This window comes from Colius striatus, chromosome 14 (genome assembly GCF_028858725.1).
Source record: "Colius striatus isolate bColStr4 chromosome 14, bColStr4.1.hap1, whole genome shotgun sequence".
NCBI lineage: Eukaryota > Metazoa > Chordata > Aves > Coliiformes > Coliidae > Colius > Colius striatus.
Genome location: NC_084772.1, coordinates 18,653,383 through 18,673,202, shown reverse-complemented (window position 1 = coordinate 18,673,202; position 19,820 = coordinate 18,653,383). Strand labels below are relative to the sequence as shown.

Here is a 19,820-nt window from a genome sequence, read left to right as displayed (position 1 = left end):
AGCTCAGGAGCATTTTGTGACTACTCCTCAACAAGGACTATAACAGAAGTGATGCAGGGTCAGCAATGAGGCAGATTCTGCTCTGGTAGGTAAAAAGCATCCCAGATCTGCTACTGCCAGGTAATGAAAAAGTACTAAACAGAGATCAGAAAGAAGCCATCAAGTCTGCTTGGAATGGCAGAAACATAGCAACCATAAGAGGCACTATAAATCCTTCCTCAGTCACTATAAGCATTTGAGTAATAGCCTCTCCATAGCTGTGGTGAGTGGACAGTAGAGAGGAGTGTTTATTTTTTCAGTTTTTGCCTTTTATTGCCCCAAGGGAGAAAAATATCAGCAAAAATGATGACTTTTTCTTCCAATCTTATTTCCTTAAGCAATTATCTTCAATGGTAACAATTATTCAGTTGTAATTTTTGACCAGGACTCTCATTTCTTGAAAATATCTCCACCTTGGCACCATATAAGCAATCATATCCTTGAGAAAGATGTTAATTTTTCAGCTATTGGATAAGAGCAAATGCTGACTAATAGCAGTAGTTGTATCAAACCTGCAGAGGATCTGGGAACGCATCTAAAGATGAGTCCTAAACAGATCTACAGACTAAATCTTGCCATTTGCCCTGAAGTCATTTAGAACTAACCATCTGGTTCTACTTTCTCAGAAATCTGACATAAATCAGAATTGTGGAGTTACAACATGTAGAGTTGGAAAGCAAGCACAATTCTCAGCTGACACATTACCTTCAGCTTACAGTTGTCTTTGGTCCAGGATCATAAAGAATTAAATACAAATGCTGGCAGTTAATTACCACACCTTAAAACAAAGATTTTTCCACTCAGACTGAAACTTTTCCTTCCATAAAAATTAAGATGACAGTCACAACTACAAGCTGACATAATGCACCAGGAAAACTGTCCAAAAGACTTTAAGGACATCCAATGGCAATCACATCAACTACATCTGCTGCCAAGACTCTATCAAGGAGCCACATAGCACTATCTCTTGTGCTCTGAAGGCCTGTCAGGTCTGGGGGAAAAGTGTTCTATAGTGCAAACTTAAAGCAAAATAACCTGAGTAAATATCTGTGAACAAACTGCACAAGTTTTTTGTGGAGTACAAGTCCTCCCTTCTTAGCATCAAGTCATTAAAATTCCTGGCAGCAGCACACACTCCTGCCTTGCCAATGGCCCACTTTCATACAGCCTATTTTTGTTTAGAAAAAACTTCAGAAAGTCCTGAATATTAAACCTTTCTTCAAGCTATAATGATCATGGAGATTAGCTCTGATCAGCAGTTTTAGGCCATATGTAAATTTGGTATCCCTAGGCAGAGTAGCAAACCACGAAATACTCCTCTTTTTTCCCTTTGGCTAGCAGTAATAAGGAGACTGCTCCACAGACCCTCATTAATATTGGTCCACACCATCTACTTAGCATTCAACAGGTTGTAATTCCTGGACCATGTCAGGAATAGCCTACAGCTGAAGTATACCAAATTTGCAAGAGAAAACACAACTTAAGCATTGAAATATGCTACAATAACAAAGAAACCTTTATCTCATTTTTTTCTCTAAATTAATGATTTTTTATGTTTTCCACTTGAAATTTAGCAAATTTAGTAGTATTTAGGAAGTCTCACCATTACTCATCCTACCAGGAATGCTTATGAAAATGCTGTTTTTCCTCTACTCTGGCACTTATTGTTTAAAAACCTTAGGACAGGCCAAAGTAAAACAAAGACCTACCAGTCATGAGAAAATATGAAGTTCTTTATATAACAGCATTTAATAAAGAGCCATTGTGGGAATCAACACATTACACAGTACAGCATCTCTCCATAGATGAGGTCTGAGAAAACAATGTTTGCCTTATTGAAAAATTTGATTGGATTTCATTTAGAAAAGAGATATCTACAAGCAGCAGCAGACTGTACAGAACAAAGATTCCTTGGCAAATCGTTCCCAAATTGTAGCGCATGGCAGGAGGTAGTAGAATTAGGAACTCTGAATGCCTCTGACAGGGGTTTCTCTGAGCACAGCATGGACTTATCTGTTCACAGTGGTTGGAAATGTGTGCTAATAAAACTGTAAACTGCTGGTTTAATCTATATAGTGATTAAGGAAAAAAATCTTGAACTCATATGTTTTTCTCCTACCCTCTCCAGTTTTGGGCAACTGCTTGTAAAGGAACTGAGAAATTGTCATTTAGAAAGCAGGAAGAGGGGAAAACTAAAAGGTTTGACTGCTTGCTTCCAAAAGGATCCTTCAGTTTGAAGAAAAGAGGAAAAAAAAGAGAAAAGGAAGAAAAAAAGAGAAAGGAGTTAAAACTTTATTCAATAGCAATGAAGCCTGAAACTGGTAATTTCAACCTTCTTGGATACAGCTGTAGCAATGAGAAAATAAGAGCCCAAAGGATGGATAAATTATATTATCTTAACTAGCAAAAGCCAACCTTCAAAATATGAAATTGGAAAGGCAAAACTGTACGATTACCTTTCCCCTCCCCCCCCACTAAGAAAATACGATCAAATTTTTAGTTCTTATTTCATAAGCCTGCAGCATATACCAAGCTTGCTCAAAGTGTAACCTCCCAAAATTAAACTGCCAAACAAGCACGATTACAACAAGCCCAAGAGGCATGTCTATCTTTTTGTCTTATAATTATTTTGAGTACTGTAGGACTTTGCTAACAGAAACTATGATAGAGTTCAGCTTAAAATCAAGAAGGCAAAACTGTTTAAATTGAAAACCAAGAAGTTTGCAAAACAATGTTTGCAAGGGTATCCAAATAGTAGCATATGCAATTTCATGATCCATTACACTGTCTGTTAAAAAATGCTGATGTGTCTCTATTGTTTTTGCTTTCCATAACTATGGCCCTTCTCTGCTACATTTGGGACTGAGCTCCTATGTCAAGTTCTGGCTGACCAGATTTTGGGTCCACTTAAGCCATCTGCACAAAAAGCTAACACAACAAGAACAGTATTGCCCATCATATCTTTGGCAAATCTATCATAAACCTTGCTTGTTAAATTAATGTTTAACAATAATGTATAGGTTGGTCCTTCACAGCAGTGATGACAAGAAGTGCAAAATCCATTTATGTATAGGCACACTAGATATTTTAGTATCTCAGTATAACTCCTTTAACACTCTTTGAGTGTTATTTATATATTTGGTTTCTAGGACTAGTCATTCAATGTCTGGCCAGTCTTTAATTACCAGAAGAATACAGAGTAGTTTTAGGGTATGAACTTTCTCCCCAGTAAAATTTGTCTGAGCAGCCTTCAAACTTATTCATATTACCATTGCAGAATTTGTCAGATGAAAACCTTAAAGCACTTTTATTTAATTGCTGCTGGTATTAGCAATGTTATATCTGAATCTAAAGCAGATCCTGGCTATCAACTGTCTAGATACTATTTTTCTGGCTTAATCCAATGAATTTATCTCTTAGTGGAAGAATCTACAGTAAGTTCAATTGAAAGAAAGCAATGGGAAGCTTCTCCATCTTACATTCACCCTGGCTTCATTCCAGGGCTTGCTCAAAACCAGCCCAATCCTGCAAACGTTTACAATTCTTCTGACTGTAGCACTTATATAGCCTGTGGGAGTAAGAACCTATTCTTGCATATAGAACAAAATTCTATATTGTTTAATAGTTTGATTTTCTATTATATGCTATCTGTGTAAGTTTTATTTTAATATCATGCAAGTGCTGTGACTGCATTTTTATAATTGGTGCTCTACCCTAGAGGAGAACTTTCTGAAGAGTAAAAAATGCTACCTAGGTGCTGAATCAGAGAATTTCCTGAGAACACTTTGGGTAGCAGTACTTAGCTATGAAGCTTCCCAGCAAAGGTGCTGCAGATCAATGACATTAAGTAATAGCTCACGTAACATAATATAAAAGAAAATTAATGTAGTGAATTAAATTTAGAAAGAAAAGTCCTGGACAGAATCCAGCTGAGATGCTGATGCCCTTCTGAGATTTGGGTATATTTTATCAAGCAATCCAGATCTACATTATCTCCATATTCTGCATCAAAGATGTGGAGATGTAGCAAGAATGATTTTCTTGCTACAAGTTGCTACCTTTGCATATTCCATCTCTAAATATTCAGCTTTGTAGTACATGGGGTTTTAGCAATAACAAGTCTGCGTGTATTTCATTGACATTCCTACACCCATTGATTTCACAATATGTCAATCTCAGCTGACACAAAGAATTGTCATTTAAGAGTAAAACACAAAGACATCTTTCATTAACACTCTCTTCAACTAAAGTGTTTCAGATGCCTCCCAAACTTCTCAGATATACCACAGCAACACAGGGCTGATGGCAAGAAACGACAGATAAAACCCTTTTCAATTACTACCTCTTTAAAAATTAGAAAGTTGGCTTTAAAGAAAGATTCTGTGTTTATAATTGCCAATGGCAAAAAAAAGAATGATTGTTCAAGAGATATTTTTTTATCAATTATCATGGGATTCAAAATGTAAAAATATATTGAGATACTGGCAATGGCTTCAAAGCCCAAAGGAGCTGTATGTCACTGTAATGATACTGCAGCTTGAAAGAGCTAATCAACAAATATTCATTCAGGAAAAGTGAAAGCAGTTTGAATACCTGAATCGACACAGCTGGGAGTTTTTGTGGGTTTTTTGTTTATTTGTTTTGTGGGGTTTATTGTTTGTTTAGTTTTTACACTCCCACTTAAAATGGTAAAAACATATGTCTTACCTCCATCTGAGAGATCAAGTATGATTTGTCCTTTTGAATCCTAAATTAGAAAGGGCAAGAAATACTGTTTGCCTGAGTACTTAATAAAATTACACCCTCGAGTAGGCTAGAAGAAGATACATAATGTATATTAATTAAAGGACTAATCATATGACCCCATGGACAAACCCTGCAATTGTTTCATTAGTTAAAGTACCTCTGTCTTAAGGAGCATCTCTCAACCTCAAAACCACGTTAAAAATTGTCCTTGCCAATGCTCTTATCAATGCTTTTAATAATTAAAATGAAAAGACATTAAAAGTAGAATGTTCTCTTTCCTTTTAAAGTAAACATCATATTCTGCTTTCCTTTTAGAGATTCCACAAAGGAAACTGATAAATTTGACCCAGTAATGTCCATCTCATTTCGTTGTGATACTAAATGCACCGTCATAGCATTCTATGGCAGATATTGCTACAGAAGCTTATTTTATTCAAAACTGCATGTTTCAGAACATTCCTATTTCTTAAAACAATTATTAGGTACTTAATCTACTCTTAAGATGATATTTTGCTAACACTAATTTTTTTACTACAGTATAAAGTATAACCACACTGTTAAAGAGCAGATGTGGAGTTGGGACAGAACTGTCCAAGAAAACATACATTATCTTCATCAACATAATTCTTAGCACAAACATAGTGCTATCCATTTTCAAATTACAAGTAGTTTGTAAGTATCATAAGTAAGGACTGTTGCAAAGCCAGTTAACATCTAATTCTTTTCTTTTAGTTTTGAGTCAAAATTTCTTTTGTCTTCATAGGATTGGTTTGTTGCACAAACCTAAAAAGATGAAACTAAAAGTATTATAGTTTTTCTGCCTGAAAACTGCAATATCCCTTAGGTTTTTTGTTTTCCTTTTCACTAGGAAAAACATCAAGAAGATCTTTCCCATTCATTTCTGTCTATCTTGTTGGGAAACAAAGGGGCAGTGCAGCTACTTCTAACTCAATACAGTCAAAGGAATTCTTTTCAAACTTAAATTACACAAAATCCAGTCCCAGGACCTCAATATTTCAGTTTTATGAGAGTCAAAGGTATGTATACTCATGCTGTGGAAACAGAGCAGCTTAGAATCTCCCAGGCCGCAAACATGAGAAATCAAGTGATCCTTTAAAGGAGTTTTTTATTGTTATTGGTTCTGTTTGTTTTTTCCATGTAGGTTTACAGTTGTATAAAATAACCTAACTTAGAATCATATAAATATCGTAGAATATCTTTTGATAACAATTGCAATGATAAACTTATTTTAAGGCCGTATTGCTTAAATCATAATACTGATGAGCTGCATTTGTATTCCCAAAATCCCCATCTAGAAAGTATATCTATTATTTTCTCAGATTCATATTTAAAAGACATTTCTACTGAGAGTTTCCAATATGTACCAACAGGAGATGAATGGGAAGCAAGAAATCTCCACCGCTGTGAGATCTGACCCTTAATGTATAATGTTTCTAATGTGTGATTGAGTTAGACTGTGGTCTCTGCATATCTTATATATCAGCTGATGGCAACTCCCTCCTGACCCACAAGAAACCCAATAATAGGCTTTTCAACTTTAGAAAAATATTGGAATACAAATTTATCATTTAAAAGAAAAAAAGCCCTTGTTCCTTTCAAAAATGTTAGTGATGCTTACTAATGGGACTTGATTTTTTACAGAAATGACTTGGAAACTTGCTACACAGAAGTACCCCTGCACTCGGTGCAACTGTGTACAAATAAATAGCTGCATGCAAAGGTAAAAGTTTTCTGCACTTAAAAGATAATCTGAATGAAGAGATCAAGGAGTTATACTTTCTAGAAGTTTTGCTCAACGTGTGTAAACCAAATGAATTATTTTGTAACATATATATAAAGAAAAAAAACTTATCATGCTAAAAAAAACCCTATTGTTATTTCTTCTGCTTACTTTTTATTGGTTTTTTGTTTAGTTATTCTCATTCTATTATTTTCTTTCCTGTTGCAATTGCTTTCAGTCTTCCAAATGTAATGTACAACTGTCTTTTGATTTCATGGGACTACAGGCTGCAATTTAAACCCAAAGTGCTATATTTAATGGTGGGAAAAGAAAGACTGAGAGCATGAAATAAAGGGAGAAAAGAGCAGAGAAAAACACGAAGCCACAGTTTCAAATGGACATCACTTTTCTCTCTCTTTAAGACAAAAATATTGAAAAAATGATCACATTAACCTGAATAAATAATCCTGTCATTCTGCAAGGATGAGTTCTTTATTTGGCTATGTATCTCTTTCACAATAAAGATGGTATGGATCTGTCTATTGACTGATTCTGGCACTGCATACTAAGGCAAACAAATCCTGCTTGCACTGACAATTTATAGACTTTTTTTTCCATTTAGCACTTGGAGTAGTGGCCACACCATAGCATTACTGTCAAAGGAAATAATGTCCCATTGTTACATTACCCAGTAACAGAACTCCAGGATTTACGTCCTGTTGAGTGAGAGGACAAGGAAGGGGGTGTAGGGCTTCAACTTCTGTATCTATTGCCATCAGTCTCCAAATCATACAATAAATTTATGGCACATGATTGCAAGTTGTGAGGATTTATCACCCTTCTCATGCAGTTTAAAGGGATTGAGTGAAATATAGCAGTGGGGATGTTGACAACCCACTGACTTAAAGCACAACTCGCTGTATAGCCTGCAGGGCTGCCGGCCTGCAAAGAGGTGATGGGAAGGCAATATCCAGAAATGGCAATTTAGAAGTATATCAACACAAACTGTGAGTTTATACCAGTAATATATCCTATCAAGAGGGCTGTGGCATCCTCCTCCTCTGCAGTATGCCACAGAGAGATGCCTTTTTTTTCCCCAGATAATGTTTTTCTGGCACTACAGTATCTTTCAATTGATTGATTATATGGATGAGGTTGTCTCATGTATCCAAACTGCCTGAACCTTTAAAGCTCATCCTTCTCTTTATCTGAGAGGACAGCAGCAGATGCATAAAACAGGTGTAAAAGCCCAAGTGGAAAAGCTGGTGGTAAATTTATTATTGCATAAATTTCCTTTTGCAAAGAATTACACACTGAATTACACAAACTCACTTGAGATTTTGTTTTCCAGTGCTCAGCAAAGACTTTAGCATTTTTAAGAAAAATTATTTGTTCTTTAATTAGGAAACATGATTGTTTTTGTTTAATGAGCCTGAGCTATAATGTAAAAAGAGCCAAAACATCTAACCATCATAGCTTTCTCTCGTTTGGTGTGGAGAAGTATAAATACTTCATGAAATGTCCAAGGGTAGAGAGACAGTAATGCTTTCATAGATATTAACACTAGGTATTAACACTAATCTGGCTGTAAGACTAGTTTTTGATATACCATTAGGTGTAACTAAAGAAAAGCACATAAAAACTCATTTTAGCAGGAGGGATAATGAGCAAACAAATCAGTTGCACAAGAAAAAGAAAGTCAAAGGGAATTTTCTGTCTGGCACTGAAGCATAGGGTGACTTGTCATTTCTAGTCATCAAAACAGGCCAGTAATTCTAACCTGCATGCACATAAGTTGATCTGAAGCCTTTTTGGAGTCTAACCTATTTCTGCTGAAAATCAAGAATAATTGAACCCTGGAGTGAACTGCAGACTTGTGCTTCCAGACACTCATATCACACACCCAGTTGGAGTGAACTGCTAATTGCTACACATGAGATTATTTCAATTTGCTCAAAATGTACAGGTTTCACCACATTTGCATGGCCAGGCACCCGTTAATTACTGGATAATACTTTCATGGGTTACTCTTCTCAACTTCGAAAAAATGCATGCAAATTAGACTGGATGTACATCTATGCCTGACATAACACAATCCAATATTAATGAATATATTTCTTTTCTTTTCATCATGCATATGCAAAGGAACTAGAACATACCAGGATCTCTAGGCTCTACAAAAGGATACAGCATTTGTGTGTCTTTATATGTTCATCTTTCTGCAATACATGCACATCATATTTTTATACATGTATTAAAATATATATATAAACACAATATCCATGTCTATACACAGTTATATTTTACCCCACATAGGTTCCTATTGGAATACACAATTCAGCTGTGCAGAATTAGCCAACTGCCTTCTGCTTGGCTTCTGTTTAAAAAGTGAAATATTGACATTACAGATGTTTCTACCTAGTTCACATCCATTACATTTACAGATGAGATTACAAGAAACTTCAACACAGTGAGCACATTTTTTCCGAAATGCAGGTGATTAATCCTAGGTGAGGACAAAACTACACATATGCATACACAGAACAAAAACTCCAGTGTTATGCTCAAGCCTAGCATCTCATCTCCAGCAGTGGAAGAGTGGGGAAAAGGTAAGTGAAGAAGCCTTGTTTTGACAAATATAAGCTTTTCTGTATTTTTTTGCTGCCTTTGTGTCAGAGGCTTCCTGGGCTACAGTCTCATTAAGTACTATTATGTTAAATAACCAAGTCAATCTGAGTTTTTCTTCCTAGATTTATCAAATTCCTTGAATCAATCTATACTTTTGTTTTCCACAACAGCTCACAGCAACGGGTTTCATAATTAGACGTGTAACACTCGACATTTCAAACCTCTAGAATCAAGGCATTGCTGCAAGATTTTGCTCCGAATCAAAAAGGCTCAGATTCAAACATTTAATTTTGAGACAGTTTTGAGGTGGATTTACTGAGACATTTCAGCTTTGCAGTTCAGATCTATATATACTTCTAAGTTTTCTACTGCAATGTAAAGAAAGGGAATATTTTAATACTAAATAATGAGTTCACTCATTACACATCTTTAGCAGCCAACAGGCAGAATCTGAAAATGAAATGATAGGTCTTCAAAAGCTGCTAACACACCATCCATGAGAGGGGTTGTAATGAGCACTTAAATTTTCACCACTTCTTTCAGAGCTCTGGTTTACACACAGGATGATAAAGCTAAACCTTATCCTTAGAACTCTCTTTCAATTTTTTTGTGCTTGTTTGTTTTTAAACAAAAAGAACAGATAAAAAGAAACCAGGATGAAATCATCTTTTGTTTAGTTTGAGAGGGAAAAAAAGTAACTTGGGTCATACCAGTAATAAATACAAGATGGAAGAAATACATTCTTCCGGGTTAGCAGATCATGCCCATCCAATTGGGATGATGACTGGGTTTAGCAGGCAGGCTATTAAGAACTGAATTTACAATGTAGTGAGACTCTTATAATTAAAATTCACAACAGAGTGTAACATTTTACTTGCTAGGAATAGAATCCATCAATAATATTCACATATCACACAAAGCCTTTCTACGATGCATATATGCAACCTTCCATCGTGTGTAAATGAAAACTGTATTTCCTATTTTCCTTGGTAAACCCAAGGGTAACTTTTTTTTAGAGCTATATACCCCAAAGAGTTGATCATAATTGACTTATGAATGCTTTTTGACATTTGTTTTAATAAGTACTTGCTTCTCCCTATATATTGCAAGCAGAAAAGCATTTTTGTTACTATCTTGAACTCATCTTTTAAATTGTTTTAAGGCCATCCTTTGTGTCAACGGTATTTCCAGCACATGCCTTTGCTTAGAAGTACACTTTGAGACTCATCAAAAAGTATCTTTGCTTCAATTACAATTTTTTCTCTCATTTTTATTTAAACATTCCATATTCTACTATGGTAATGAACTCTGTCTACACTCAAAGTGTTTTCCAAGTATTTGCCCCAGAGTACTTTGCTTAGGAAGCATTTTGCTTGGTGAAATAGTTTTACAGAATGGTCATAATTCCACTAAACCAATTGCAGATTTTCTGTGTGGAACTCTTAGTTTGCATATCTTCTCATCATACTTTAAGCAAAATTCTGCACATGAGAATAAGAAGCATAAAAAGTATATGCAACTCACATCCTACTTCACACCTAGACCATCGACTGATGCTCAATGCTTGCTCTAAAGGCGTATTGATGTCGACACCATTTTGGCTTTCCTGCTGTTTAGGATTGGATATTCCCATCTTCCCCTCCAGTTTAATCTTTCAGGAATTGCATTCTTACTTTTAAAATACATGCAATGCATTAAAAAAATAGACAACTGTATGCACATACAGAATGCAGTAACTTTTGTGACAAACAACTGAAATATCATCTTAACTGGGAAATTTCAGATGCTATTTTATCTACATAAAAAACCCCTATATTTTACTATTCCAATAGCTCTCTGTGAAAATTGTCTTTTTTAATTTATTTTTAGTTTTTATCTTTAGGTTAAAAGAAAACTCTTAAAAGTACACTTGTATCTTCCTCCATGTTATCACACTTATGGTTTAAAAGAAAGTAGGACTGGAGAATGCAATTTCATTCATTTTACAGCTCTGGTTACTTTGCTATTCCATAAATCAGCAGGGATTATAAGAAACAACAACAACAAAAAAAATCATTCCAAATCACAATCCAGAAGATACTACCATAGTATTTGAAAGTATAAAAGATGACAAGAAGTGCAGATCACATAAAGATGAGTGATGTACTCTTGTGACTTTGCTAGGCCAGTTTACCCATAGTTTACCTTTCCTGGTATCTTTTGATTCTTACCTATCATATCCAGTCTCATTTATATTCATCCATATACTGTTATTCTCCATTTTGTTAGGTCAAATGTATAAAAAACAAAAACAATCCATCCTAGCAGGTTGTTCTTGATAAGAAGTTGCCATGTTTAGAGACAGGTTTCATTAGCTGAATCATGGCCACACACTATTACACACAGCTATCAACACCACTTAGTGCTTCAGAGTCTTCCTGTTGCTTTCTCCATTTTTACATATTATTTTTTGATATTGAGAAACCTTCCAGGCTTCTCTTAACTCCTTTTGTTTGCTCTCTAAATGCCTTCAAATGTCCCTTTATTTCTAGCAATTATTTATAGGCATCTACCAGTCCTGCTTTGGGGCTTCTCGGCTGGAATGCAATGCATTTAGGCCATTGTACATCACAGAAGTTACTCCTTAAAATACAGCTCTCAAGCAGTTTTCCCAATGACTACAAGTTAGGATTTTACCCCACTGGGCTTGCAGCATATTGTTACAAGTCACATAATGTCAAATATGTTTAAAATAATTTGTTAAATGCCTCCAGCAAGTGCCATGACATGGCTGCCAAGTTCATTTAACCAGCCTCCACTTTATAACCTTTCACAAGTGAGATGTCCAAAATGTCTCTGCCTGCCTATGTAATCCATAAGCTCACAGTCACACTCATTAATGTACTGAAGTAAATCTGCAGCAGGGCATAGACCCTAAACACTAGAACTGGCAGCTGGATAGATCAGAGATCTATAGGAAATAAACTGGCTCATAACTTACAAATCAACAGTACAGTTAACACAAAACCCACCACAGTCAGTAGAAAAATTGCCATAGATGTCACTGAATTGGGGGCTATTATATTCTGTTTGGTCTCATACAGAAATCAAAGATAATAATATCAAATAAAAAAGCAAACTATTTCTGCTTCTTTGGTTGGATTTCTTTGAATAATCAGCCTGCAAGCCTGAGCTTTGTCCAGGAAAAGACCTAATAGAACTATAAAAACATCTATGGTCACTTAAAACATACATTTGAGTGCACTTTTGTTAGAATTTCACTCTGGACTATTTCCATGAACACAGTTAATTAACTGTAATGATATAATGAAATCTCCCCAGCAAGGATATATCAGGAAGATATACTTTACTGTATCACCCACTGTTCACATTTTTTTCTATCATTAATTATAAGCTGCAGCAAGCTCTAGCTTGAAATGCAGATGAATATATGTTCACATAATGCATATACAAGTTTATAGCCTCAGTAATTATGCTCAGGTATTTGCCTCTCTAGTAAAGTGATGACACACAAATTGTAGATGTCCAAATCACCAGTGGCATTTATTGATGGCTCAAGAATCATACACACAAAAAGCTGAATATCCTTTGCAATACAGAGAATGTATTAAAATGCCACTAAAACACATCCTCACTGGGACTATGCACAAACAATTAATTATCCATAAAGACATTAAATAAATACTTCCACTTGTATCTATCTGCAGTGGAATAGGAAGGAGGGTCCTTAAAAGAGGCATAACATTTCACTATAACTTGTATATCTTTCCCTAATTAAGAAACTCAACCCTCATATCATTAAAGACAAAGGTAATTTTGGTAAACAATAAAAAGCTGCAACATGTGTCTTAGAGCAACATCAAGAAAGTCCAATATAAACACTTGAAGACTGAAATTTATACATAAATTTGTGATGCTCTCTGTAACATTTATTAGTAGATCTCTGATATATGTTGTCTATTATTCATCAGATGTAAATGCAATTTTAGAGTCAATAAAATAAGTGGAAAGTCACCAGAAAATTCCATTGGGTTTGTGATGACTAAAATTATGGCCCCACGAGGGGGATAAAATAAGCAAAATGATATCATCATCCAAGTACCTTAACAAAGCCTCAACATCCTTCAGGCAAGCTTTTCAGTCCCTTATAGGTAACCCTTTCTCTACCTGATTATCCATCTCTCATCATTGAATTATTGGAGTCCTTGGAAATTCACACTTTATTCAGTGATCATGAGGACAGAGTCAAGATACCTATAGAAGTATTTTTTATTTTTCAGCACAAGATCATTTCAGTGAATGGGTTTGCTTCAGAGCTTGAAGGAAAATGAAGGTGACTGGCTGTGACAAGAAGGAAGGTTATGCTTATAATGCAAAGCTTTTCTTTTGGAACTTCAAAAAAGAAATACAACAATACAATTTTAATACAAAAAGAAGGAATCAGGAATCACATATGCAAACACACGCACATAAAGATTTCTATCAAGCTGTGCAGTGCAACTATTGATTGGCAGCAGCAAGATAGGAGAAGCTGATGAATAATTTTAAGATATACACCATAAAATGTGAAGAATTATGGAAAACAGATGTAAACAAGAAATTGTGCCTGACTGGATGTTATCTGCATACAGAACTACGACAGATTCCAGCTAATAATGATTCTACATTTTTGCCCAAAATTATTTCCCATGCGTTGGTGTTCTTGACACCAGCAAAATGAGGTTATGAAGTTTAATGAGATGAATGCCAGAGGGAAAGGGAGGATAAGAAAGAGATAAACTTGAGAAAAATTATTAGAACTTTGACTAACAGGTAAGACAACCAAAATGTCAAACACTGCACAGACAAACACTGAAGTGCAGCAAGAGAAAGGGAATGAAAACAGTTACAGAAGAAGTCACTAGAACCCAGACTGACAAACACATCTTATGAATGAGGAGCATAAACTAGAAGGAGTGAAAAAAGGGAAAAGCAAGGACAGTTAATAGATGAACAAAAATAAAGCATTGTTTTAAAAAAAAATCCCTGGCAGAGAAAAGCAACTGGGTGTAGAGATTGAGTAATATGCATAAAGCAGATGACAATTCAATATTGTCCTATAGCCTGGAATTGACAAAGCCTAGACATTAGGCTAAATATTGTTTGGGAAGGGCATGTAATACAGAAGAGGTATAAATTTCTGCTTTGATGAAGAGCAACTGAAAGGCCTACAGGAACCCATAGGACATACTCAGAGCTTATATACCACCAAAATGATGTATAGAAAAACATCCAAACATATAACCCACAACTCTAATCTCCATTAAATCACTGTCACTCCATTGATACTAATAGGAGCTTCTGTGTTAGATTTTTTTTAATCAAGATTCAGGTTAACTCCATAACATAATCTATTCATACAATCACCACTTAGGAATGCAGTGGAGATACTTCAAGTGGAATGCAACAGCTGTTTAATACTTCTCAACAAAATTACACAACAGATGAATACAATGGTTGAAGAAAACTGACTCATCTGCAAGAAGAGTTTAGCTAGGATGGTTATAACCAAATTGAAATTTGGAACAATATCTTATTCTCATGGAATTTCATCATCAGACAAAATCAACACTGGATTTAATCACAATATTTTCTTTACCAACTGCAATTCTCAAACTGTGTTTTTATTTTGTTGCAACTGTTCTATCTGTATTTACACAAGTACCATTGTTCAGTATTTCAATCTGTCTTACAATAACATTATATTCATAATTTTTTTTCCATTTATTCCTATTATTTACCCAGCCTCATGCTACATAAACAAATAAAAATGACACTACCAGCAGCTAATCTTACAGAGAAAAACAGAATTCTCAGTCATAACGGAAATTGTACATGTTATTTGGTCTGAATCTTAATCATATCCTAGGGCTTGTCTTTGTTGATTCCAGGTAGGAGTTAAAAAGCATAAACTTAAACCTAAGCTTTCATTCCAAACTATGTTATTTTCCTGTCTTTTTTTTCCTCTGTAGATTTGATAGTTTTTCAGAAATCATTACCTGTTGTCCTAAAGGGTTGCTCCCACCTCCTGATGTGAGGAAAGGATTCAGTGACCCACAAACTTAGTAAGAAAAGATGTACGTGATGATAACAATATTATCAATAGAGAATTTGTTCTGGCATTATTTATAGAGATATGACTGACATGGACTTACCTGTAGGGGATCCCTCCATGACATGACCAACATAGGGTCCTTCTTTGAACATTGGCCTGTTGTCATTTTGATCAATAACAGCAATATCTAGACGGACTGGACCATCAATGGTTTTCCCACTTATGTCTATGACCTCAACTTCAAGCTGTATGAACAAAAGGAAAGGATTAAATTCATTAGTTCACTATCACAGTGATGGAAAAGTAAGGAGAAAAATTACTCGGATCAGTGTTGCTGTAACCAGACCCTGCCAAGGAAACCACTTGCAGTCAATTTCTTGGACTAGGCTCAGAGTAATTTTTCCAATTAAGCAATCTACGCAAAAGAGAAAGACAGATGTACATTCGAATCAAAATACTCCTTGGCAGCTTGAAAATGCCATATTCCTTGAAGAATTAAATAAATAGAGTAAAAACACCTCCTGAAAAATGTCACCTATTCATGTGATGATTTGGTTAGAATTTATTTCCTTTTTCAAGCACATTTGCAGTGGACACAATAAAGCTTTCACACTGACTTATTGCCTAATGCACACTTAAAAGCTTTTTTAAAAAAACTCATTAGACATATTAAGAATGCATAAGAATGTATTAGACACATTAAATACATTTTCTCAATGATGATGGCATGAAGTATTATGTTAGGTAGTTTTGACAGTCTCCAGCTTTTCTAATAATAACCTCATTAGAATGTTGTTGTGAATCTTCTAATAAGAACAACATATGCAGTATTACATAAGCACTTTTATATACATATACACACTCATATCCCAACATAGGAAAGCATCTGCTGACTGTAAAGTCCACATATGCAGTTGGAGATTTGTTTGGACCTCCTTTACCTTAAAAAACTGGAAATAAAATCATAGCTTATTGTCTTGACCCTCCAACCCATTTGCAATGGAAAGTCATGAGGAATTACTGAAACCTAATCTGTCATTAGAGTAAACCATGCCAAAACTTCTTAGATAATAGAAAAGGTCAATTTAGATTGCAACTGCATAGTATCCCCGAACTTCTCTCTCTTACCAAGACATCAGTAAAATACAGCAACAAATATATTAGAGTTATAGTCACCCACCCTATCCATCCCCATACTCAACTCTGTAATGGAACTAGGCCAGTCACAAAATGAACCTGAACACAGACTTCAATATCACTCTTTTACAGTCTTTCCCTGAGAAAGTGGTAGCAGCAGGAGCTGCAAGTCTCTGAGCATTTTGTTTATTCTGTTAATTTATTCTTCATTGCCATGTCTTATACCTCTAAGTTATTTATAAGTTAGTGATAAATCCTACCAGGAAAGAATTAGGTCAGAATTCTAATTCCTTATTGAAATGGATGGGTTATAATCACATCTCTCTGTATTCTGTTATGCTTATAAATACATTCCAGTTTTATAATTCAATGTATTGGGTGTGAGTAGGAGTATTTGTTAGAAGTAAAACTATCCATTCACAAACTATTTGTGTAAATAGTGTCGCAGTCCATTTTAACATCTACTTAATGCACTTCCTCACTTGTCTAGCAATTGTTCTAGCAAGACTTTCCCAAGCCTTGGTTTTTTTTTTACTACATGTATAACTTCACAGCTTAAAACCAAACATGTATTCTGATGCCAAGGCAACAGAATTGTGGCACAGCTGAAGCTTGCCCTTTCAATTCTCAGGGCTTTGTTAGTTCTGTACTCTAAAGTCAATGTACTACTGTTGGAATTGCATGCAGCATGATCAGGACTAGGAGGGGAAATGTGGTCTTATTACTGAACTACTTTAAAGCTAGATACAGTTTTAGATACAGTTGGAAACTGCTGACAAAAAGATTTATTTTAGTAAATGTTGATTCATCAAAACTATGTTAATTGGTTTAGGAAATGGAAGAATAGCAATACTTCTCTGTGAAATTCCAGCAAAATCATTTTCAAATTCAAGATAATTTGCTCCTAATCTCTCTCTCTCAATATTACTCACTGGAGAACAAAGGCTTTGATAGATTGAGGGGGAAAAAAAAACCTACTTCAACTGCTTTATCAAAATTTTAAGTCATCCAAAGCAAAGGCTGATCTAACACTAACAATTTTCTTCCTAGACTTGCATAGTTTAAAGTAGAGAATAGGAGATTCTTATTAAGTACTGAAATAGATTAACTTTATCACTGCCAAGTCCCCTATGTCTGAGACAAGCTGGCTAAAAATGTTTTCATGACACATCATGACACAAATTTCATTTCTGACAAAAGTATACATGCAAACTATAAAGGATAACCAAGGGTTTATGAGAACTGTTCCACCTCACAAGTTTCTGTGATAGCATACAAAGTAGACTTTAACTATTGCTTCTAGTAGAGCTGAGAAACACTCATAAAATTAAGCACACCAGCAAAACAGGGAAAAGCAATATCAAATTGAAAATTGGAGCAGTAATAGATTTTAGCCTTTGTCTAGACAAACTCTTACACAGCACTATCCCTTCTCGAAAGGGACTTCTTGATTTCCCATCCAATTCCTCCCACAATATCTGAAGAGAGGATCTTTCTTGTCAGCTCAAATGCAATGATATTACCAGAAGTTTAATAAGCTTATTCAAAGCTGCCCAAACCTGTCTTAAGCACTCTATTTTATGTAGTCTTGATTCCCTTCTATGTCAGCAACAACATTTACAGAAAATGATAACCAGTCTCATTCTGACCATTACTTAAAGTAATTTCAAAGTTTCCTCTTCACAGAACAGTTGTTCCTTTTCATTTATGGTTTCTGGTGAAACGATTCTGGATAGCAACCTTCCTTCTCTGCATATAAATGTCTATTTTTACTTTGAAGCCAGTCAGCCAATGGCCCCCACAAAATTACAACATATAGTTTTTCATAAGAGAATCTGGACTATCTTTTAGAACTTAATTATCCTCAAAGTCTAATACAGATTCCATAGTCATTAACTGCCTTCTAATTTGAATTTCCATTTTGTTGCTGATAAGAAAGTTTCTGAGATTCTCATATGTGGGTGGCACCTTTGGGAAAAACTTTATAAGAAGGGGTAAAAACACTGCATGGGTATTTTGACTTCAGCTCAATCCATGAGCTTTTCATCCCATGGCTCCAATATCCCCAGGTCCACTCACCAGGGCAGGAAAACCAAACAAATCAAAGGTAAGCAAGACATAGAACAGGCACATCATTCAGGATACACCCAGACATCTTGAAGGAGCACTGTGACAGTACAAAAGACAGCTATACCACTACCTGCTCTGATATCAGTTATTGTGTGGTATATATAGGTACAGACCACTGTCCACTTTATTTATTCCTGTCTTGGTTAGAATTATTCTTACAAATGCTTGTTATGTTTTTTATCATCAAGTTTTAGGTGTGAATTGGCAGTAAAGAAAGGTGATAGACATATGGACCTTTCATGTAGGCAATCTCCTAGTATTAAAAAAAACCCATTTGCTTAACTCTGTGTCATGCAAAATAGTAAAGAAATTCTCTTTTTAGTATAAGGTCTTAGTAAAAATTGGGTTCAATTACCTAAAACAACTCAAAGGAGACAATAATTCTGAAACAGAGAAATTAATTGCAGTTACATTTTCCAGTGTAAAGAATATGAATAAAACACTAGCTAATTTTTGTATGTCACAAGAAGAGACAGAGGGAGAGGACATAAACCCAAACTATACTGAGTCTAACAGGTATGCATAATTCTGTCTCAAACTATTGATGATGAGGCATTGATTACCTCAATGAGGTTGTACAAATGATGGAAAAAATAGCATCATTACCTGCCATTGGAGAATTTAGCCTGTCATTCAGAGCTAGAACCTTAATGAGAAGGGATTAATTACTCATCCTAAGTACTCCTATAAACATCATAGGCTTTATCTTGCTAATATATCCCCTTAAAAATTAGATTCTGATTCCTTAAAAAATATACAATTTATTGCTATAATTTCAGTGATTTGTTTTCTAGCAACAATCATGTAGCCCTTTACTAATGTGTCATTTCACAAAACATTCACAAATGAAATATAAGCAGCTACAGTACAAAAGAATAGTTGCAAGATGACGACAAACAACATCTCCTTTCAGATAATGTTCAACATGCAGACTTTTGAAAGCCTAAAGCACTATCTTGGAGATTAAAGGTATCATTATATTGTGTACATTCCATACTCATGCACACTAGAGGTGAAGAATCAGTGTCTTGGCTTTTATTTTAAAAAAGGTGTCTGTATTAGTCATGTTTTATCTCTAACATGTTTTGTTTGGAAAACACTATTAGAAAAAAATATGGAACATTAGAGAGTTTCCTGAACGCAGGAAAGCCTAAGCTGTAAAACACTTTACATAAAACTATCTTATTCGTTCAGACCTCAGTAAAATAAAGGCTTGCGTCAATCTACCTTACAATCCTAGAATTACCCTACAGTTATTTTATAGTTCCTATTTTCTTCACACAACTATCTCTTAACTCTCTGCAT

General features: G+C 35.1%; 1 protein-coding gene across 2 annotated transcripts in view; it reads right to left on the bottom strand.

The window, feature by feature from the left end:
- Positions 1–19,820, bottom strand: part of CDH13 (cadherin 13) — a 454,402-nt gene that overhangs the window by 177,102 nt on the left and 257,480 nt on the right. For both annotated transcript variants that reach the window (XM_062007637.1, XM_062007636.1), the window contains exon 6: positions 15,349–15,493. In XM_062007637.1, the coding sequence (XP_061863621.1) occupies positions 15,349–15,493 (145 nt within the window). The remainder of the gene's footprint in view (positions 1–15,348; positions 15,494–19,820) is intronic.